Source organism: Morus notabilis, unplaced genomic scaffold, assembly GCF_000414095.1.
Source record: "Morus notabilis unplaced genomic scaffold, ASM41409v2 Scaffold24, whole genome shotgun sequence".
NCBI classification, from domain to species: domain Eukaryota; kingdom Viridiplantae; phylum Streptophyta; class Magnoliopsida; order Rosales; family Moraceae; genus Morus; species Morus notabilis.
The window spans coordinates 234,008-253,636 of NW_010368056.1; the positions used below are offsets into that span (position 1 = coordinate 234,008).

The 19,629-nt window shown below is 35.4% G+C and overlaps 2 protein-coding genes and 1 pseudogene across 2 annotated transcripts; 1 reads left to right on the top strand and 2 right to left on the bottom strand.

Annotated features, from left to right (window-relative positions):
- Window positions 1-2,446, bottom strand: part of LOC21402929 — a 5,453-nt pseudogene extending 3,007 nt beyond the window's left edge.
- Window positions 2,447-3,832: 1,386 nt separating this feature from the next.
- On the top strand, window positions 3,833-5,656 carry LOC21402930 (chlorophyll a-b binding protein 151, chloroplastic). The gene is made up of 2 exons (XM_010114483.2): window positions 3,833-4,053; window positions 4,793-5,656. Exons 1-2 carry the CDS (start codon window positions 3,908-3,910, stop codon window positions 5,442-5,444), a joined length of 798 nt encoding a protein of 265 aa, XP_010112785.1. The 5' UTR covers window positions 3,833-3,907; the 3' UTR covers window positions 5,445-5,656.
- Window positions 5,657-10,952: 5,296 nt separating this feature from the next.
- On the bottom strand, window positions 10,953-13,252 carry LOC21402931 (pentatricopeptide repeat-containing protein At1g08070, chloroplastic). Its single transcript, XM_010114484.2, has one exon. It carries the CDS (start codon window positions 13,117-13,119, stop codon window positions 11,059-11,061), a length of 2,061 nt encoding a protein of 686 aa, XP_010112786.1. The 5' UTR covers window positions 13,120-13,252; the 3' UTR covers window positions 10,953-11,058.
- Between the last annotated feature and the right edge of the window lie 6,377 nt (window positions 13,253-19,629).

A 19,629-nucleotide genomic window follows, 5' to 3' on the forward strand; every position in this document is an offset into this window, starting at 1 on the left:
TCACACTCGGTACAGGTTCTATATTGCTTTTCTGGACTGCCGAGCACCCTGGGTCAAATTTCTCATATCCAACCCATTTCTCTTGGGTATCTCAATAGTCAATTTCTTTTTCTGAAATTTTCATTTTAAACGATCCAGAGTTGCCCAAAATGCGTACCCTCGCGGTACTCATTTTTTTGCAGTTTTCCGCTTTAACTGACTCGGGAAAATTTTGTTTCAGGAACTTTTGCTATTTTCCTTCTAATATTTTTACTTTTTTTCTAACTGGTCATTTGGTCATTTACCAAATATTTTAGTTTTTCATAACTAAAATATACCCATTAAAATTTCTAACTTTTAACCGATATTTTACTATTCACAACTGATATTTACGAATTTTCTCTGTAAAAATATGCGTATTATAACTTTACACTTTTCGGGTGATTTTACCCCGTATATAAAGTTTCTACATAACACTTTCCTGATTACATCAATATTTCTACTACTTTCTGTTCCGGGAAGAATTACGGTCAAATACCAGACTCTCCGAATTTGACTTAAAATTTTCCCGGTCATTACAGATATGACCTCAAAATAACAGGGGTCAAGGTCGGCCAGTGAGACGATGGGAGATAAGCTTCATCATCGAGAGGGAAACAGCCCAGATCACCAGCTAAGGCCCCTAAATGACTGCTCAGTGATAAAGGAGGTACGGGTGCAGAGACAATCAGGAGATTTTTCTAGAAGCAGCCACCCTTGAAAGAGTGCGTAATAGCTCACTGATCGAGCGCTCTTGCGCCGAAGATGAACGGGGCTAAGCGATCTGCCGAAGCTGTGGGATGTAAAAATGCATCGGTAGGGGAGCGTTTTGCCTAGAGGGAAGCACCCGCGCAAGCAGTGGTAGACGAAGCGGAAGCGAGATGCGTAGATTGAGTTCTTGTAGGGTCCTATTTTGATGGTGCTGCTACTGAATTTAAGAAGAGGGATTAGAGCAAAAGGGAGTTCAAAGGAAAGTATCATCTGCAAAGCCAGATAAAATGTTTCTATTAGAACTTTCGAACGCGAAACAAGGGAAAAAGTAATAATAATAATAATAAAGATTTATAGCAAATTAGAAACGAACCAAAACAATATTAATGAGTCGACCGACTCCGGATGAGTCCCTAATAATGGAGGCAATGAGACTTGGTGAAATGGCAATGGTTCTTGTCATTAGATTCCTCATCCATTTTTTCATCTTAAGGTCCAAGAATCCCTATAAACACACCACTCCAAATGTTTATAATTTATATAATGAAGCAAATTTAGCCAATCTATAACTGAAAAACTCATTTAAGAAAAAGAGGAGAAAAAAAAAAAAAAAAAAAAAAAAAAAAAAAAAAAACCCCAAAATATTTTAGAACCTGCATATATTGTCTGCATAAGTGCCAGTGATGGCCGAGCTTTGGCCCGAGGCAAGTAACGCAATGGCATAAATAATCTTGCTTGAGGTTCCCAATACATTCTGGTTATGCACAAAGTTGTGTTAAAAAACTCTAAATTAATATAAACCAAAATGTTAAGCAAATTAATCAGATCACAAAAACTAAATATTGAGGCCCTGTTTATTTCGTTAGTTCGGATCACAACTCAAGTTTTTACTATAAAATTCTATTATAAAAATTTAAATTTAATTTTTTTCTCCTACAGTATTTTCTTTTACATGAATTTACTTGTTAACTTAAGTTTTCAATTCGAACGAGCCATAAAATTGTGGATATAGTACCTGTAGAAGAAAAGAGGCGGAGTTGAGAGTAAGATCACTACATCTATCAGTATCATCACTGGAAAGGTTATTTGCGGAGCAAACGGTGCCTGACACGGAGATAACAGCCACATTGATCATGAACGCCACAAACAATATGCAAATCCACTCTCTATCACGAACAAACGGCAAGCATCCTGCAAAATTAAAGTCGTATTTTTATGTTTTATATGGTCTATTAGTTAAAAAAAAAAATGGAAATTCAAGTCTTCTAGTTTGTACCAAGCTACTTATATTCTTAGAATGTTTTTGAAGTGAAAAATTGCTTAAATTAATGCCACACATAGCGTTGGGTACTTTCCTAGAGAGCACAAGAGCCGAGCGCAGGAAAAGATTGCGCCTATTACAATTAAATAATTAAATTAAACAAAAAAAAAAAACACAAAAAACTAAGTAATAACTTCATTTTTAGCATTTAAGAAGGAATTAAAAAGTTCAAGAGTAAAAAATGCTATAACATGACACTAAAAAAAAGATGATGATATAATCATACGACATAATAAAAGCACTCAAAAAGGCGATGGCGTCGCGGGTGGCACCTTGGTCGTTGAGCTCGGGAATAAACATGCCCTTGAACACTCCTGACGCCAGAGGCTTGACATAACTCATTTCTCCAAAGAAACAGGCTGCCATTATGAATACCACCACTGATATTATGATCATAGAAAAGAAATAAAAATCGTAAATTGTAATTGTAAGACATGAATTTTAATTTTGTCAAATGCTTTTGCTCGTTAGCTAAAGTACTTTTATGAAGTATTCTCTCCAAAATTGTACCCTTTTTATTTTAACTCTTGAGCAGTAATTTTTGGAAAGATCAAAATTGGGATCAGTAGAGAAAAGATAAACATGTATGGGAAGATTGATTATGACAGATTATCGAATTGCTTGGATGTGAAGTTATTAAAAGTATTTGTGTGGGATATTTGATCAGCTTCAACGTGTTATGAGATTTTTGGATCATAAAATTAAAAAAAAAAATTAAATTTTTTTTTTTTAATTGACCAATGGCCAATATTGTACTAAAACTGTTATGCGTACAGAAATATACTTGTGTGTCCACATGCGTATGCGTGTGTGTGGCTAGTTAAAATTTAGGGGCATTATTTTGATGAAACTGACGGATAATTTTTTAAATTTTCTTTTAGGATTAATTACAAAAAATTTTCTTAAATTATACCCTTTACAACACTTTATTCTATGATTTTTAAAACATAACATATATTTCTCTTAAATAATGAAATATTAACAAAAATACTCATCCGTTAAGTTTTTAATTGAAATTGACATTTAATTTATTATCTTAAGAGTATTTTAAAAATTCTATAGTTTGAAACTTAATTTTTATTTAAACTAACTTAAATATTAAAAAAAAAACCTCATAAATTTTTTTATTCTACTAAAAAAGATTTATAAAATTTTTAACTTACATTTAATCAATAATAAATGTATCATAATTAAAATTTTAAATTTAAAATAATTTGAAATATAGAGCTATTAAAATACCTCAAAATATTAATTTCTATTAAAAAAACTTAACGGATAATTTTTTTTATTAACATTTTATTATTTAAAAGATTATATATTACATTTTAAAAATTGAGAGATAAAAGGGTTGTAAATAGTACATTCAAGATAATTTCCTTTCTTTTACTTTCTACTTTTTATCTTTTTCTCCTCCAATATCCTCAACCCACGAAATCTCACATACAGCAGGGGCCCTACAATCCTTACCCAGAATGCGATTTTGCTCTTGCTAGAACGGCCATCATTGGACCAAAAATTTTGTACATAACTCGTTGGAAACTTTCTGTGGTCAGAATTAAGTGCCTAAATAAAAAATTTAAAATGACCCAACAACAACAACAACAAGATCTTTCTATGCCACGTGGCAAGCCAGAAACCTATACTTGGTCTGACAAAAATCTGAATGGAAATCTAGGTTCGGTTTGAGAACCAATGGGATGTTGGTGACGTGTAGATTTCCTAATCCACAACATCTACTCATTCCCATTATAACGCCCTTTGCCAACCAAGGGCTTCTCAACAGCAACTCATTTTACACAAAAAAAAAAAAAAAAAAAAAACTTGAGAAAAACTCACAGAAGGTAGCTTAAGATAGTCATGGCCACCTCTGCTATCCAACAATCGGCATTCGCCGGCCAGACCGCTTTGAAGCAGTCGAATGAGCTCGTCAGGAAGGCCGGTGCCGTCGGCGGCGGCCGTGCCACCATGAGGAGAACTGTTAGGAGTGCTCCTCAGAGCATCTGGTAACTACGTAACTTTCTTGCAAGTAGAAGTTGTTCATACTTCATGATAGGGATGGATACTTGACTTTTAGATAATCAAGATATATTCTACTCTAACAAAAATGACTCTAGTCATTCATTCAAAAAAGTATAATAAACCTCATTTCTTGATGTGCAGAACATTTTCTTTTAAACTTCATGAAAGTCTTTAGCAGTGTTCTATTTTGTTTAACTTTAGCAAGGACATTTTTCCAAGAAGAAACGGTCATCTTTCTGAATTCTGTTTTAAATTTCACGAGCTTTAGTATCCTCTAGAAAGAGTGAAATATAAAAGCAAAATCAACTCGTGAAACTCACTACGCTCGAGCAGAAAAGAAAAAACTTTTAACGCATATTCCGTTCATTTTACTGATTTGAGTTTTGAATTTAAATTTTACTACAGTTAGAAACAATCATATTTAATTTTTTTACTATAATAAAAAACTTTTAGAAACAATCAAATCTAATTTTTTTACTACAGTTAAAAACTCACATAAAGTCACATCTCAACTAAAATTAAAAATTCAAATCAACGAACTAAACAAGCCTACAATTTCTTAGGCTTCGTAGATTCAAAATTTCAATTTAATGTGACATTTTCTGAAAATTTTTAACTGAAAAAATTTAAAATTAAAAATTTAAATTGGTAAAGTGAACGAGACATGAAACAATTTTGAGTGTGAAATGACAAATAACATATCTTGTACTCTCAATGAAACAGGTACGGCCCAGACCGCCCGAAGTACTTAGGACCATTCTCAGAGCAAATCCCATCATACCTGACTGGTGAATTCCCCGGTGACTACGGCTGGGACACCGCTGGTCTATCAGCTGACCCTGAGACCTTTGCAAGAAACCGTGAGCTTGAGGTCATACACAGCAGGTGGGCCATGCTTGGTGCACTCGGCTGCGTCTTCCCTGAGATCTTGTCAAAGAACGGTGTCAAGTTTGGTGAGGCAGTTTGGTTCAAGGCTGGTTCCCAGATCTTCTCAGAGGGCGGCCTTGACTACCTCGGCAACCCAAACCTCATCCACGCCCAGAGCATCTTGGCCATCTGGGCCAGCCAGGTTGTCCTCATGGGCTTTGTTGAGGGCTACAGGATTGGCGGTGGCCCACTTGGCGAGGGCCTTGACCCAATCTACCCGGGTGGGGCATTTGACCCACTTGGCCTCGCTGATGACCCAGATGCATTTGCTGAGTTGAAGGTCAAGGAGCTCAAGAATGGAAGGCTGGCTATGTTCTCCATGTTTGGTTTCTTCGTTCAGGCCATTGTTACCGGAAAGGGACCAATTGAGAACCTCGTCGACCACCTTGCTGACCCAGTGACCAACAATGCTTGGGCTTACGCCACAAACTTTGTCCCCGGGAAGTGAGAGAGCCACCCCAGATGGGTTTTGATGTTCAGATGTAACATTACTTAGCTTTCATGCTCTTGTTGAAGCTCTTTCTATGTGGACTCCGTTTTAGTACTGATGTAATTTCACTAGTAGAAACTGCTTCTCCTGGAACCGATTATTATTTCTACTTAAAATTGCGGCTCCTCCGTGCTTGAACTCATCACCTGTTTGATCGTGCTGTTTATCAACCATTGAGCATTCCCATTAACTTGAATCATACATCCCCGAAATAGATTATACTAAGTAATACAAGCAATCAATACAAAGTGCTTTAAACCACTGCAGTTGGCAAAAAGGACAAAATGATTCGTATAATCTGAAATGACACTAAACATTCCTTGCTTTCTAAACTACAATAGATGAAGTGCATTCAACAGGATAAAAGAAACACTTAAATTTAGCACATAGAAGAGTTAAACGCTGCAATAGACTTGCAAAGTTTGTAAGCTCTTTTCACCAACTGAAACAGAGAAAGGGTTTAAAAAAGCCTCTTAATGTATGTGTAGAAATCAGGAAAGTAGGCTAAAGTTATGGACCGGATATGTACCAATCCGGTTAATGAGGACTTAGAGATAAATTATGAAAGTGGTTTATCTTTTCAATTTTTAAAGAGATTCCTTAAGATAAAGATCTCATTCATTCAAGGGATTTAGTTTCCTTTTTCCGTGGGATATACTTTCCCATTCCCATAAGGTAGTTTTCCTATAAATATTGTAATCCTTGTACAAGAATTAATCAATGAAATATACTTTCTTTTCTGCCCTAAAATCTACATGGTATCAGAGCCGAAATAACCTTCTTAATTCATGGCTGAAACGGCCATTACTGAAGAAGGCAGATCCTCGGCATCTTCTAGGGCAGAAGGTCCTAATCGTGGTGAACCAGATCGAACCACCATAGCGTAAGGAGGAGACCCTTCTCAATTTTCATTCCAATTGACTCTCCACAAACTGAACGGGAAAAACTACCTAGAATGCTCACAATCGGTGAAGCTGGCCATAGATGGAAGAGGAAAACTTGGTCATCTGAATGGAGAAGTGAAGAAGCTTGGAGATGGGGACCCAAAACTGAAGGCATGGAGGTCAGACAATTCTTTAGTCACTGCCTGGTTGATTAACTCTATGGAATCGACCATAGGTAAGCCCTGCCTTTTCTTTCCTACTGCAAAATATGTATGGGATGCGGTGAGAGAGACTTATTCTGATCTTGAAAATTCCTCACAAATTTTTGAATTACAAACCAAGTTGTGGAAATAATGAGATGGTTTTCCTATGGCAAGAGTTAGATCAGTGTTATAATGATGAGTGGGATTGCCTTATGGATAGCGTAAGATTCATGAAAAAAGAAGAGAGTGATCGGGTGTACCTGTTTTTGGCTGGTTTGGATCGAGTCTTTGATGAGATTAGGTCTAGGATTCTTGGAAAAAAATCCTCTACCAACTCTTCGGGAGGCTTTTTCTGAAATTAGAAGATAGGAGACTAGGAGGAAGGTTATGTTGAAAACTGAAAAAGATAACAAACCAGTGGCTGCTGTGACTAACAATTCTGCTCCCGTGTCAATAAGGAATGAATCGAAAAATGACAGGAAAAAGAAGCCATGGTGTGACCACTACAAAAAGCACTGGCATATGCATGAAAACTGTTGGAAGATTCATGGAAAACCGTAGAATTGGAAGAAGAACACTGATAGCAGGGGCTTCTCGGCTCAAGCAACCAGTGAAGATCAAGGGCAGCAAGGTACTCCTGAAGGGCTGCCTTTCACAAAGGAGCAATTGGAGCAGCTGCACAATCTTTTTCAGTCTTCACAATTCAGAGTAAACCAATCAACCCCTTCATGTTCCTTTGTCCAAACAGGTAATCTTGTCTCAGCCTTCCTCTGTGTTAATCCTAAACAAAATAGCTCCTGGATCATAAATTCAGGAGCCACTGATCACATGATAGGTTGCTCCTAATTTTTTTCAACTTATGCCCCATGTGCAAGGAATAGAAAGATTAGAATCGCTGATGGTTCCCTTTCTGCAATTGCTGGAACAAGGACTATCAAAATTTCAAATTACATAACCTTGCATGATGTACTCCATGTTCCTAAACTTTCTTGTAACATTGTGTCTATTAGTCAAATAACAAAGTCTCTTAATTGTCATGTTATATTTGACTCGACGATTGACAGTGTTAGAGAAAGTGGAGGTCTCTATTTTCTTGAAAATGGAACCGAATCAGGACACCAAGTTCAAAATTCACGTTTCAACTATATTTCCGTTTTTAATAATGTTATGCTTTGGCATTATAGATTAGGGAATCCAATTTTTTATTACTTAAAACATTTGCTACCTGATTTATTTAGAAACAAAAGCCCATCTTCTTTTAAATGTGAGATTTGTGAACTAGCTAAGCATCATCGTTCATCCTTTCCTTCTAGACCATATCAAGCATCAAAACCGTTTCTGTTAATTCATAGTGATGTTTGGGGACCATCTAGAGCCTCAACAATGTATGGAAAAAAATGGTTTGTCAGCTTTATAGATGATCATACACGACTCACTTAGTACACAATTTCAAGAAAAAATTAAAAGTGTTTAGGAGTGATAATGGCAGAGAATACTTTAATGAAATCCTAAGGGGATATTTTTCACAAAATGGCATAATACATCAAAATTCATGTTCAGATACACCCCAACAGAATGGGATAGCAAAAAGAAAAAACAAACACCTCCTAGAAGTCACTAGAGCATTATTATTTACTAATGGTGTTCCTAAGTACCTTTAGGGAGAGGCACTCCTAACTACAACATACCTCATAAATCGCATGCCTACCAAAGTTCTAAATTATCAAACACCCCTAAGTGTCTTCAAGAATACTTTCCCTACCTCTAAGTTGACAACAGATTTACCTCTGAGAGTGTTTGGGTGTAGTGCATTCGTTCATATTCAAAGTCAAAATAAGGAAAAGTTAGATCCTCGCGCCAGGAAGTGTATATTTGTAGGGTATGCTCCGAACCGAAAGGGGTAAAAGTGCTATGACATAAGATCCAAAAAAATGTTTATCACAATGGATGTCACTTTCTTTGAGTCTCAACCATTTTTTGGTACTCATCTTCAAGGGGAGAAAATAAGTGAAGATTCAAACTTTGAAATAGAAACTGAAACTGATCAACCCGTCACAAAGAGCCCAAATTTCCTAATAAATACAGAGTTGAGTGATTTAGGTAATGAAAATTTGAATCCTGAGTCTATAGAGTCATCTCATAACATTAATAAAGATGTGAATAGGGAACAAATAGGAACAAAAAAACTACTGGTTTACAGGAGGAAGAACCGAAAGCAAGGAGTATAGATTGAAACTATCCAACACTGTCAAGAGCCTGAACCACAGATCAGTCCGGACCCTGCACTACAGAACATTCCTGATTCTGATCCAGGTAATCCTCACACAGTACCTATCCACACAAACCTGCCCAATCTTGAATCTGAGCCCTGTATATCTAAGTCTGATCTTCCCATTGCTAAACGCAAAGGGGTCAGAAGTTGTGTAAGATATCCCATGTTGAGCTTTGTGTCCTACAAACACCTGTCACCTGTTTTTTCTGCCTTTACCTCACAGTTGTCTAGTGTGGAGGCTCCAAAGAATGTGTAAGATGCTCTAAAGGTTTCTGAATGGAAGGAAGTTGTTCTCAAGGAAATGAAGGCCCTTGAAAAGAATGGAACTTGGGAAGTGACAAAACTGCCAAAGGAAAAGAAGACTGTTGGCTGCAAATGGGTGTTCACAATGAAATACATATCAGATGGATCTCTGGAGAGATATAAGGCTCGTCTAGTAGCCAAAGGGTTTACTCAAACGTATGGGATCAACTACCTTGAAACCTTTGCACTAGTGGCAAAGCTCAATACTATCAGGGAACTCTTAACACTTGCAGCCAACTTAGATTGGCCACTACAGCAACTAGATGTGAAGAATGCTTTCCTTAATGGCGATCTGGATAAAGAAGTCTACATGGACCCACCTCCAGGGTTTGAGGAAAAATATGGAAACCGGGTATGCAGGCTGAAAAAGTCTCTATATGGTCTAAAGTAATCTCTAAGAGCATGGTTTGAGAGATTTACTCAATTTGTGAAGAGACAGGGATATGACCAGGGGCAAGCAGATCACACGATGTTCACAAGACACTCCAATGAAAAAGTAGATGTTCTTATAGTATATGTTGATGACATCATTCTTACTGGGGATGATACTGATGAGATGAATCGCCTAAAGCAGAGTCTGGCTTCTGAATTCGAGATTAAGGACCTAGGCTCACTAAAATACTTCCTTGGTATGGAAGTGGCCAAGTCAAGAAAAGGGATTGCAGTTTCACAAAAGAAGTATGTGATTGATCTTCTTGAAGATACTGGGATGAGTGGATGTCGCCCTGCAGAAACACCAATTGATCCAAATCAGAAATTTGGAAACAAAGAGGGAAGACCAGTGGATACGGCCCAGTACCAAAGACTACTAGTTGGGAAGCTAATCTACTTATCACATACACGACCAGACATAACATTCGCTGTCAACCTAGTGAGCCAGTTCATGCACTCTCCTCATGATGAACATCTAGAAGCAGCCTACCGCATTCTAAAGTACTTAAAGAGTTCACCGGGAAAATGACTGTTTTTTTAGAAGAATGAACAACGAGGTATTGAAGCTCATACATATGCAGATTAGGCGGGGTCTACTTCAGATAGAAGGTCCACATCTGGCTACTGCACGTTTGTATGGGGAAACTTAGTAACATGGAGGAGCAAAAAACAAAACGTAGTGGCTCGAAGCAGTGCAGAAGCAGAATACAGATCAATGGCACAAGGGATTTGTGAGATGATATGGCTCAAACGGATTTTGGAGGAACTAAGAAGACCTGTGATCATGCCTATGAAGCTGTATTGCGACAACAAAGCAGCGATCAGCATCGCCCACAATCCAGTCCAACATGACAGAACAAAACTTGTTGAGATCGACTAGCATTTTATAAAAGAAAAGATTGAAGCTGGAGCCATTTGCATGCCATTTGTTCCAACGTCACAACAAGTGGCTGATGTTCTTACTAAAGGATTATTTAGACCATACTTCGAGTTTCTCAATAGCAAGTTGGACATGATAGATATCTATGCATCAACTTAAGGGGGAGTGTAGAAATCAGGAAAGTAGGCTAAAGTTATGGACCGGATATGTACCAATCCGGTTAATGAGGGCTTAGAGATAAATTAGAAAAGTAGTTTATCTTTTCAATTTTTAAAGAGATTCCTTGAGATAAGGATCTCATTCATTCAAGGGATTTAGTTTCCCTTTTCCGTGGGATATACTTTCCCATTCCCATAAGATAGTTTTCCTATAAATATTGTAATCCTTGTACAGGAATTAATCAATGAAATATACTTTCTTTTCTGCCCTAAAACCTACAGTATGCATAAAATGAAAGGTTAAATTTACCTAAACGCTGAATAACTAGGGGACAGCAGCAGCGCCAAATTCTCCTTTGAACATGGATAAATATAGAGATATGCTCTGCTTCTTGCTTGAAAGAAACACAAGCGTCAATACAAGGGAACAAAATAGGCAGTCACCAAAAATCTTTGCAAGAACATAACCCGTTTTTGAAATGGTGGAAACGGCTATTATCTCTCACAATGATCTCTCTATTATAGAGATCAGATAGAAGTTTAGTTATGGAGTGGCAATCATTACAAACACGAAGATTCTTAATGATGCGAATAGGACTCCCAGGTTCCACATTAATGAGGCCAAAAGCAATTGCCAACCTCTCACTGTGGTTTTCTAGTTCAGCTTCCTTCTCTTTCTCGTCTTCAAGACACAGCAGAACTTGGCTTGTATCTGGAACATGACCGGCTGATTTCAATCTCTCTCTCATCTCACTCATTTTAGCATATATCTCTTTCGTCTGAGTATCGGATTTATCTCCCACTATAAATTCATGAAGCATGCCTTTGTGCTCTATATAACTGCATCCTGGCTCCTTCTTGATTCCTCTCTTTTTCATCATTTCTCTTATCGAAGAAACTTTATCCCACTTCCCCGCTGCAGCATACATATTAGAAAGAACAACATAGCATCCAATAGTCTCTGGAGCAACCTCAATCAAACGTTGAGCTGCATACTCACCAATATTGATGTTTCCAAAGTTCCTAGAACCACTTAATAAACTCATCCAAATCACTTTGTTCGGTCTCATTGGCATGCCCTCAATGATATCCTTTGCTTCTTCAAGATTTCCTACTCGACATAAAATGAATACCAAGCAACCATAATGTTCAATCGTAGGTTCAATGCCATAATCATTTGTCATCATATTAAAATAGTGACGAACAAGCTCAACTAATCCTGCATGACTACAAGCATTCAACACCCCAAGAAAAGTTATAGCATGAGGCTGCAACCCAGTTCTTCGCATTTCAGAAAACATCTCAAGAGCACGCTCGGCCATACCATGCATTCCTAAGCCTACAATAATTGCAGTCCAATGCCCCAACTTTTTCTTCGATATTGCTCGAAAAACTGATAGAGCACTCTCAACGCTGCCACACTTGGAGTACATTTCAATCAGTGATGTACCCAAAACACCTTCCGATTCAATTCCACATTTCACCATTAAGGAATGAATCCATTTTCCCTTACTTAGGACAGCTAAACCCGAAACAGCAGACAAAGCACCAACAAATGTGGTGTGGTTAGGCACAAGGCCCTCTTTCAACATTGCTATAAACAAGTACAAAGCTTCCATAAACTTGCCATTAAACTCATAACCAGCAATCATCGAATTCCAAGTTATGACATCTCTTGTCGGCATCTCATCAAACAACCGACGCGCCATCTCAACATCCCCTGATTTCATATACCCGTTAATCATGGCATTCCAGGAAACCAAATTCCTACTCGGCATCCGATCAAACACATCTCTTGCCATCTCAACCCGCCCACATTTCGAGAACCCATCAACCAAACAAGTCCACGAAAAGTAATCCCTCTCAGGCATTTCATCAAACAGTTGGAGGGCAATCTCAACTTCCCCGCAACGCGCGTACCCATCAATCAAGCAGTTCCACAACACCAGATCCTTCTCACCCATTTGATCAAACACCTTCCGGGCATAACCCATCTCCCCACATCTCGAATACATACTTACCAAACTACTCTGCACAAACTTATCCAAACCAAACCCAATTTTCACCACCAACCCATGAATCTGCTTCCCCTCCGGAACCGCGTTCAACCGAGCGCAACCCTTTATAACGCTGGGCAAGGTGAAGCAATCGGGCGTGAATTCATGGACCAAATCGTGGAACAAGCAAATGGCGTCGTGTGAACGTTGGTTCTCGACGTAGCACTTGATCAAAATGTTCCAGGAGACGAGGTCGGGGACGGGAATGAGGTCAAAGACGGAGCGGGCGTAGTCGAGGCTGTTGATTTTGGGGTCGGCGTAGAGGGCTAAGAGGCGGGAAGCGATGTAAGGGTGGTCGAAAGCGCCGGTCCTGAGGGAGAGGGCGTGGGTCCGTTTGACGTCTTGTTGGGTTTTGCAGGATTGGAGGAGGGAGAAAGGGAGGGTGTGAGGAGAAGGAGGAGAGAGAGGTTGGTGGAGGGAATGAGAAGGTGTGAGCTTCAGCATTTTAATGGCGTCCGAATTGCAGGAGGAGGATGAAAACTCTCAAGTCTCGAGCTGAGTTTCGTCGGAAACCGTCCGAGTAACAATTGTCCCAATGGATAATTAATAGCTTTTTAGAGCATCAACGAACCTCGGCTTCTTCGTTTCTCCGATTCAAAATTTTTAATTTCAGTTTATTATATTAAAAAGCTCTAATAAAAAATTATATTTAACTTTTTTTATAATTTTAAATTTTAATTTAATTCTAGTTAGGAAGTTACTTTAATTAATAATTTTTTAGTGAGTCATTTTAATAATATTCTTTATTTTTATTAAATATAAATTATTTTAATATTTATTAAATTTAAAATATAAATAATTTTATTAAATTTAATAAAAATTTCATTCCATTTATTACTGTTAAAATAATAAAATAATACAAAAAAATAAATGGATAACCTCTTCATATTAACTATGTTTAATTAGTGTGAAAGACATTATTTAAAATAACTAACTATTTAGCTAATAGTTGGAGTTAAGAAAAACTTTAAAAAAATAAAAACTAAATCATTAGTCATTTTGATTAAAAACTTGAAATGGCTAATATTATTAGAGTTGCTCTTAGATATTCCAAACGAGTCTATAATTTATCAAATTATTTTAAAGTAGTCTTTTATATTTATCTGATTATAAAAATTTCAATAAAAATATTCTTTTTCTTAACCGTCTGTGTCTAAAAGATAGAATTACAAAATTAACTCTCATTAAACCACATTTTCTTCTTGTGCATTTTCATTGAGATTTTTACTGTGCATAGACTAAATTGTAATAATTTTATAGATTAGGACTTGTTTTATGATGTTTTAAAAATCGAGAACCACAGTAGAATTTGGCCTATAACTAAGACTAAAGGAGAGTTTAATCCTAATTTTATCATGATTTTCGACACATTATATTATTTGAATTTTTTTTGTTTCAGCAAATTTACCGCTTAAATAGATAAATAGAGTTTAAATTAATGACATAAATAACTAGTGTTTTTTTGTCTTCTCTAGATTCCTCAAAGTGTTACACTTTTTACTTTTTTTTAAAAAAAAAATTTACTGACAAGTGACAACTTAATCCTTAATTTTCTTATAAACTCCTAAAATCCTTAATGTGTTTAAAAGATAATAATATAAATGCTCCTAAACTATATATGTTAGTATAATATGTCCCGCAATTTAAAAAGGGTCCATTTCACTTTTTTGAATTGTGTAAAGTGGTTTAAGACTGTATAATCTCTTCTTTTTTTTTTTTTTCTTTATTTGTACTCATCTTTCAGGGTGTAAATTTTAACCATGCTGGGCAGATATAGCTATACCAGCAAAGAAATATGGGATTTTCAAGGCCATTTCATAACAATCCAAGTAAAACGCTATGGATTGCTATAAAAAAAATTAAAAAATTAAAAAAAAAAAAAAAAAAAAGCAAAACGCTATGGAAGAAATAGAAGCAGGCTATCTCAATTCTCAAGGGTGTAAATAGATTCAAAGCTTAGCTCAAGACCTTAACCCAAAGTGTTCCATGCAATTACCCTTCTTTCCATCACATCATGTTTGGACGTTTGGTTCACGGATTCATAATCATGATTTAGAACTATTATCGGTTTATGTCTGCTTTTTGAGAGAAAAAATAATGTAATGAGTTACGAACCATGATTCGAACCATGACACGAATCCTTATACCAAACACCCTAAGTCCGCTGAAGTTATTTTACATGCATCATTGAAGACTCAATTAACTTGGACAAATTTACTTCCGGTACCCTATAGTTCAACATTTTCTCAATTTGGTACCCTAGTGTTCAAAAGATCTCCATGAAGTACCCCGGTAAAAAAAAATACCACTCAGGTATATTGATGGCCTTTTTCGAGACAAAATGATGAAACCACTCTTTTTGAATCCTTTTATTAACCTAGGTTTTCTTTTTGTGGTTGTCATGAGAGGTGGATTTGAAAGTTTTGGTTATTTATTTATTATTTTTTTGTTTAGTTATTTTCTTAGATTTTATGTTTTTAGGAATTTATCATTTTTTTCTTATTTAATTACGTTTTTTTATTGAAAGGATAGAATTGTGATTTCATGTCAAAAAAGAGTTAAGGTACTTATTTTTTTTCCTAATAACAGGGGTACTTTAATGAGATTTTCCAAACACAAGAGTACCATATTGTGAATGTTTGAATCTACAGGATACCAAATTTATTCTGAGAGTTGTTATTCGTCAAGACTAAAAACTTCCCACCTATTTGTTTAGAGCCTTTTGTTTACTAAGATTTCGTTCGGTTCGTGGATTCGAGTTTTTAATTCAAGTTGAGATGTGATGTTTTTTGAGAGTTTTTAACTGTATCATAAAAAGTTAGATGTGACATTATATGAGTCTCTGAGAGCTTTTAACTGTAGAAATCTAAAATTGAAAACTCAAATCGATGAAATGAACGATGCCTAAGATTTATTGGTGATTTTCTAGACTTGTACAATATCCAATGCTAATGACTTTTTTATGTTGATTTTTTTTTTCTTTTTTGCTAATTGACTTTTTATGTTGATTGATGGATACAATTGGTACTCTAACGTATTTATAACAAAACTTTTATGTTGATCTTGTCCAAAAATATTTTATGTTTCCACGTAAACTTTTACTATCCTATATTTCTCTAGCTCTTCATTCATACTCATCTAATAAGAATATGTGCTACAATTTGGAGTGCTTAATCAGCTAAGACATACTATTCAGAATTTTATACTAAGAACTGTAATATTTTTTAAATGCTTATAATGCCATTTGCTGACATACAAAATGCATGAGCATGCATAGTTAATTTTGTTGAATATAAAATATAATGCCAGGGGAAAGCAATTGCTAGGATTCCTTCACTTTTTTTCTGCATGTGCAAAGGTCCTAATCAAAGACATCAACCCTCCAAAAAAATATTCCTTCCGGTCCTTGTCGTTGTCTCCCTCGTACAAACTCCACTAAAAAAGCTTTATAGCCTGTTTGCCTCCCGAGTTTAAGTCATTAATTTTTATTTTTAATTTAGATTTTGTAAGAGAACCATCGGTAAAAAATTTTTTATTTAAAATTTTTATGAGAGAAAAATATTATAGTAAACTTAGATTTATGATTACAAACGCATAAAATAAACGGACACTTAGGCCTCGTTCACTTCGCGGATTCGAGTTTTCAATTCGAGTTGAGATGTGACATTTTCTAAGAGCTTTTTACTGTAGTAGAAAAAGTTAAATGTGACGTTTTTTGAGAACTTTTTACTATAAAAACTTAGAACTGAAAACTCGAATCGGTGAAATGAACGAGACCTTTAAAAAGTATGAGGGTGAGTTCCATATTTAAAGCAAACGCATAAGAAGGGAAATCCTCCTAAAATCCCCCAAAAGCTGGAAACTAACCCAATAAAGTCTTAGAAGACAAGAGGACACAAGTATTACCTAACCATTGATTCCCCACAAGAACTCTCTTCCAAATGCTACTCTCCATTTCCCAATTTTGGATTCTTTCCCTCATACTCTTTCTATTTAAAAAAAAAGTCCTTTCCCCGACACATCCACCAACCCAACCTTCTCTAGACTAGCCTTTAGACTGTTTCCTTTGGACTTTGTTACCCATTAGCCGATTCCCATGTAACCTTACATCACCCAAAAATGATTAAGAAAGCCCCAAAATTGCATAAAATTAATCCCCCCCAAACAAAAAACAACCCACCACTTATATACACACATTGATTCTGTATTTTCCCCTTCAAAACCAATTATAGCCAAAACCCACCAAAAAAATCACCCCAACTCCTAAAGCTCTATGCTTCAATGGGCAGGCAAAGTGGTGATTCCACCACCAAGGTTAGCTCCTCCATTGCTCTCTTGCAAGAAAGGTTCAAACAATTGCAAAAAGTGAAGGAGAGAAGGGAGGAGAAAGAGCTCTTGAAGATGATGTCGGAGAGTGAAAAAGTGTCTCCTTTAGGCCATTTTGATCCATCTAATTTGCCTTTCCAATCCAACAATATGGTATTTCCTCAGAGTCACAGGCCAAATGCCTCTCAAGATCAATCGCTCTCTCTTCGACTTGACTTGCAAGCAAAGCAAGATGATCCTTGTGCCATGAGGAAACAGCCCTTAACAAATCTATGGTCCTCGGCTAGCTCTTCGAAGAGTTTTGATAATTACGAAATTGATACCTCTCTTCATCTGTAAATAAGTAACTTAGTTGTTACCTTTTTCTATTCTCTATCTTTTTTTTTTTTTTTTTTTTGGTATGTTTGATTAGAAGGTTTATTTTCTTCCTCCCCCTCTTCTTCGTGTAATATTGGAAGAGTATAATGTAAGTAATGTCTTGTTCTTGCATGAAAAATAAGAGGAAAAAAAAAATGAAACTCATGTTTTATTGCTGTAATCTTCCTTGACCATCAAATAGAAAATTGAAAAAGAATAGTGCGAAATAAGGGAGGCGATACAAGCTTGTAAAATTGCCCATATCATTTTTCTGAATCCTTTCACACTTTTTATGTTTTGTAAACTTCCAAACAAAAATCACCAGATCATGAGATTTTAAGGAAAATGGTGTCTTTCTAATTTAGTTCCAAATTTGTCCAAATCTTTTTGGATAAATTAAAGTTTTTCACTTTGGGTTGTTTGGCCATTCATGTTAAAACAACAAAGATATAGTGCCAAAGAACTTGATCTTTCCACCTACTGATCAATTGTTCATCGCTGTCTTTAATTTTCTTTCTATTTTTCCCTCTAGCAAGCCAAAAAAAAAAAAAAAAAAAGCATCTTTAGTTATGATGAGATGATCAGTATTGGCTGGAAGGGGAAACCGAGTAGGTATTTAATTCAAAACATCATTTTCTATCCCAAATCAATTATTGAACTATATTAAAATGAAATATAAAAGTAAGAGGGAGACTAGAGATAACTAGCATGTTCATAACATAAGGATGCCTACCACTGTGATAATGACTTGGCATAAGAATCTAGTTGCTTTCATTTTAAAACTCAGAAAAAAAAAAATGGTATTAACATATTGACAACAAACCAATTATTGGATAATTTCTAATTGGACTTATTCTCCAAAAAAAAAAAAAAAAAATTCTAATTGGACTTGCTTGGTTGGACTTCGGAGCTCAACATTTTAGTCCGATGTCGTTCAAATTATAAGATGGGTATATGGAAAAACAAATCCCATTAGTAAAACATAATTTTTAGAGAAAATTGTTGAACTTAATTTAGAGTTTATAAATTTCTGTTTAACACGTGAATTCTATTAATATGATATATTATAATTAAATAAAAAATGAGATAACATAATTTAATGTCAAAAAATGAATGAAAAAAAGTTATGCTAACATTGAGGATATCTGACAACAATGTCTTGGCCATCTCTCAACCACACATTCGTTTACTTTGCGGATTCGAGTTTTCAATTCGAGCTGAGATGTGACATTTTTTAAGAGCTTTCACTGTAACAGAAAAAGTTAGATGTGATATTTTCTGAGAGCTTTTTACTATAGAAACTTAAACTAAAAACTCGAATCGGTGAAATGAATGAGGCCTTAGCTGACACTATTTCTAAAATTTTGTTTAAATAAACATTGTGATGTTTATCCTTTAGCTAAGAAAACTAGACTTCCCTTGTCATCTAAGTTGTATTTCTACTATTGAGCCTTTTGAATTATAATAACAAACACGCGGTTGTCAATAGTAGGAGAAAGAAGAAGGAAGGAGCATGATGATGAATTTTTATTTTTTTTTTGCTACGAAGATGGAAACTTATTATACGGCAAATGGAATGAACTTTAAAGTTTTAATAAGAGTTTTTCTAATAAGATAAAAATAAATAAATTATTAATAATTTTTTATTTTAAACCGTTAAATTTATATTAAAAATTATATATTATACATATTTTTAAATTAATAAAATTTTAATTAAATTTAACGATTATAAATAGATTATACTAGTGAGAATGACCCAAGGAAGAAAGTCTTAGAACGCGTTTGGAACGCGTTCTAAAATGATTTTATTTTTTATATAAAAATAAAAATGAAAACGTTTTCAATCTCAGACAGAAATCATTTTTAAAAATGTGTTTAGTAGTTTTATTAAGAGATTATTTTCAGTATAAAAAAATCAATTAATGTCTCATTTTCTCTCTCTTTGCTCGAGAGATGAGAAAACAAAAATAAAAAATGAAAAACGACTTCATTTTACACTAAATTAAAAAATTATTTTCATTTTAATTTTTTATCTTTATTACGCCAAACGACGTTTTAAAAACGTTTTTTTTTTTTTTTTCTCTAAAAATGTAAAAAATAAAAACGGAATAAATTCCATCCTAAAGTTTTTGCTCCAAACACTAGAGACGGGCTAAGATTTGGTGCAACCAAACTCATTTTAACACTCTATCTTTCCCGTTCGCATCAGCAGTGCTTAGCTTGTGGTCCTTGGATTGTCCATTCCTGATAGTGCATATAAAATGGGGTGTC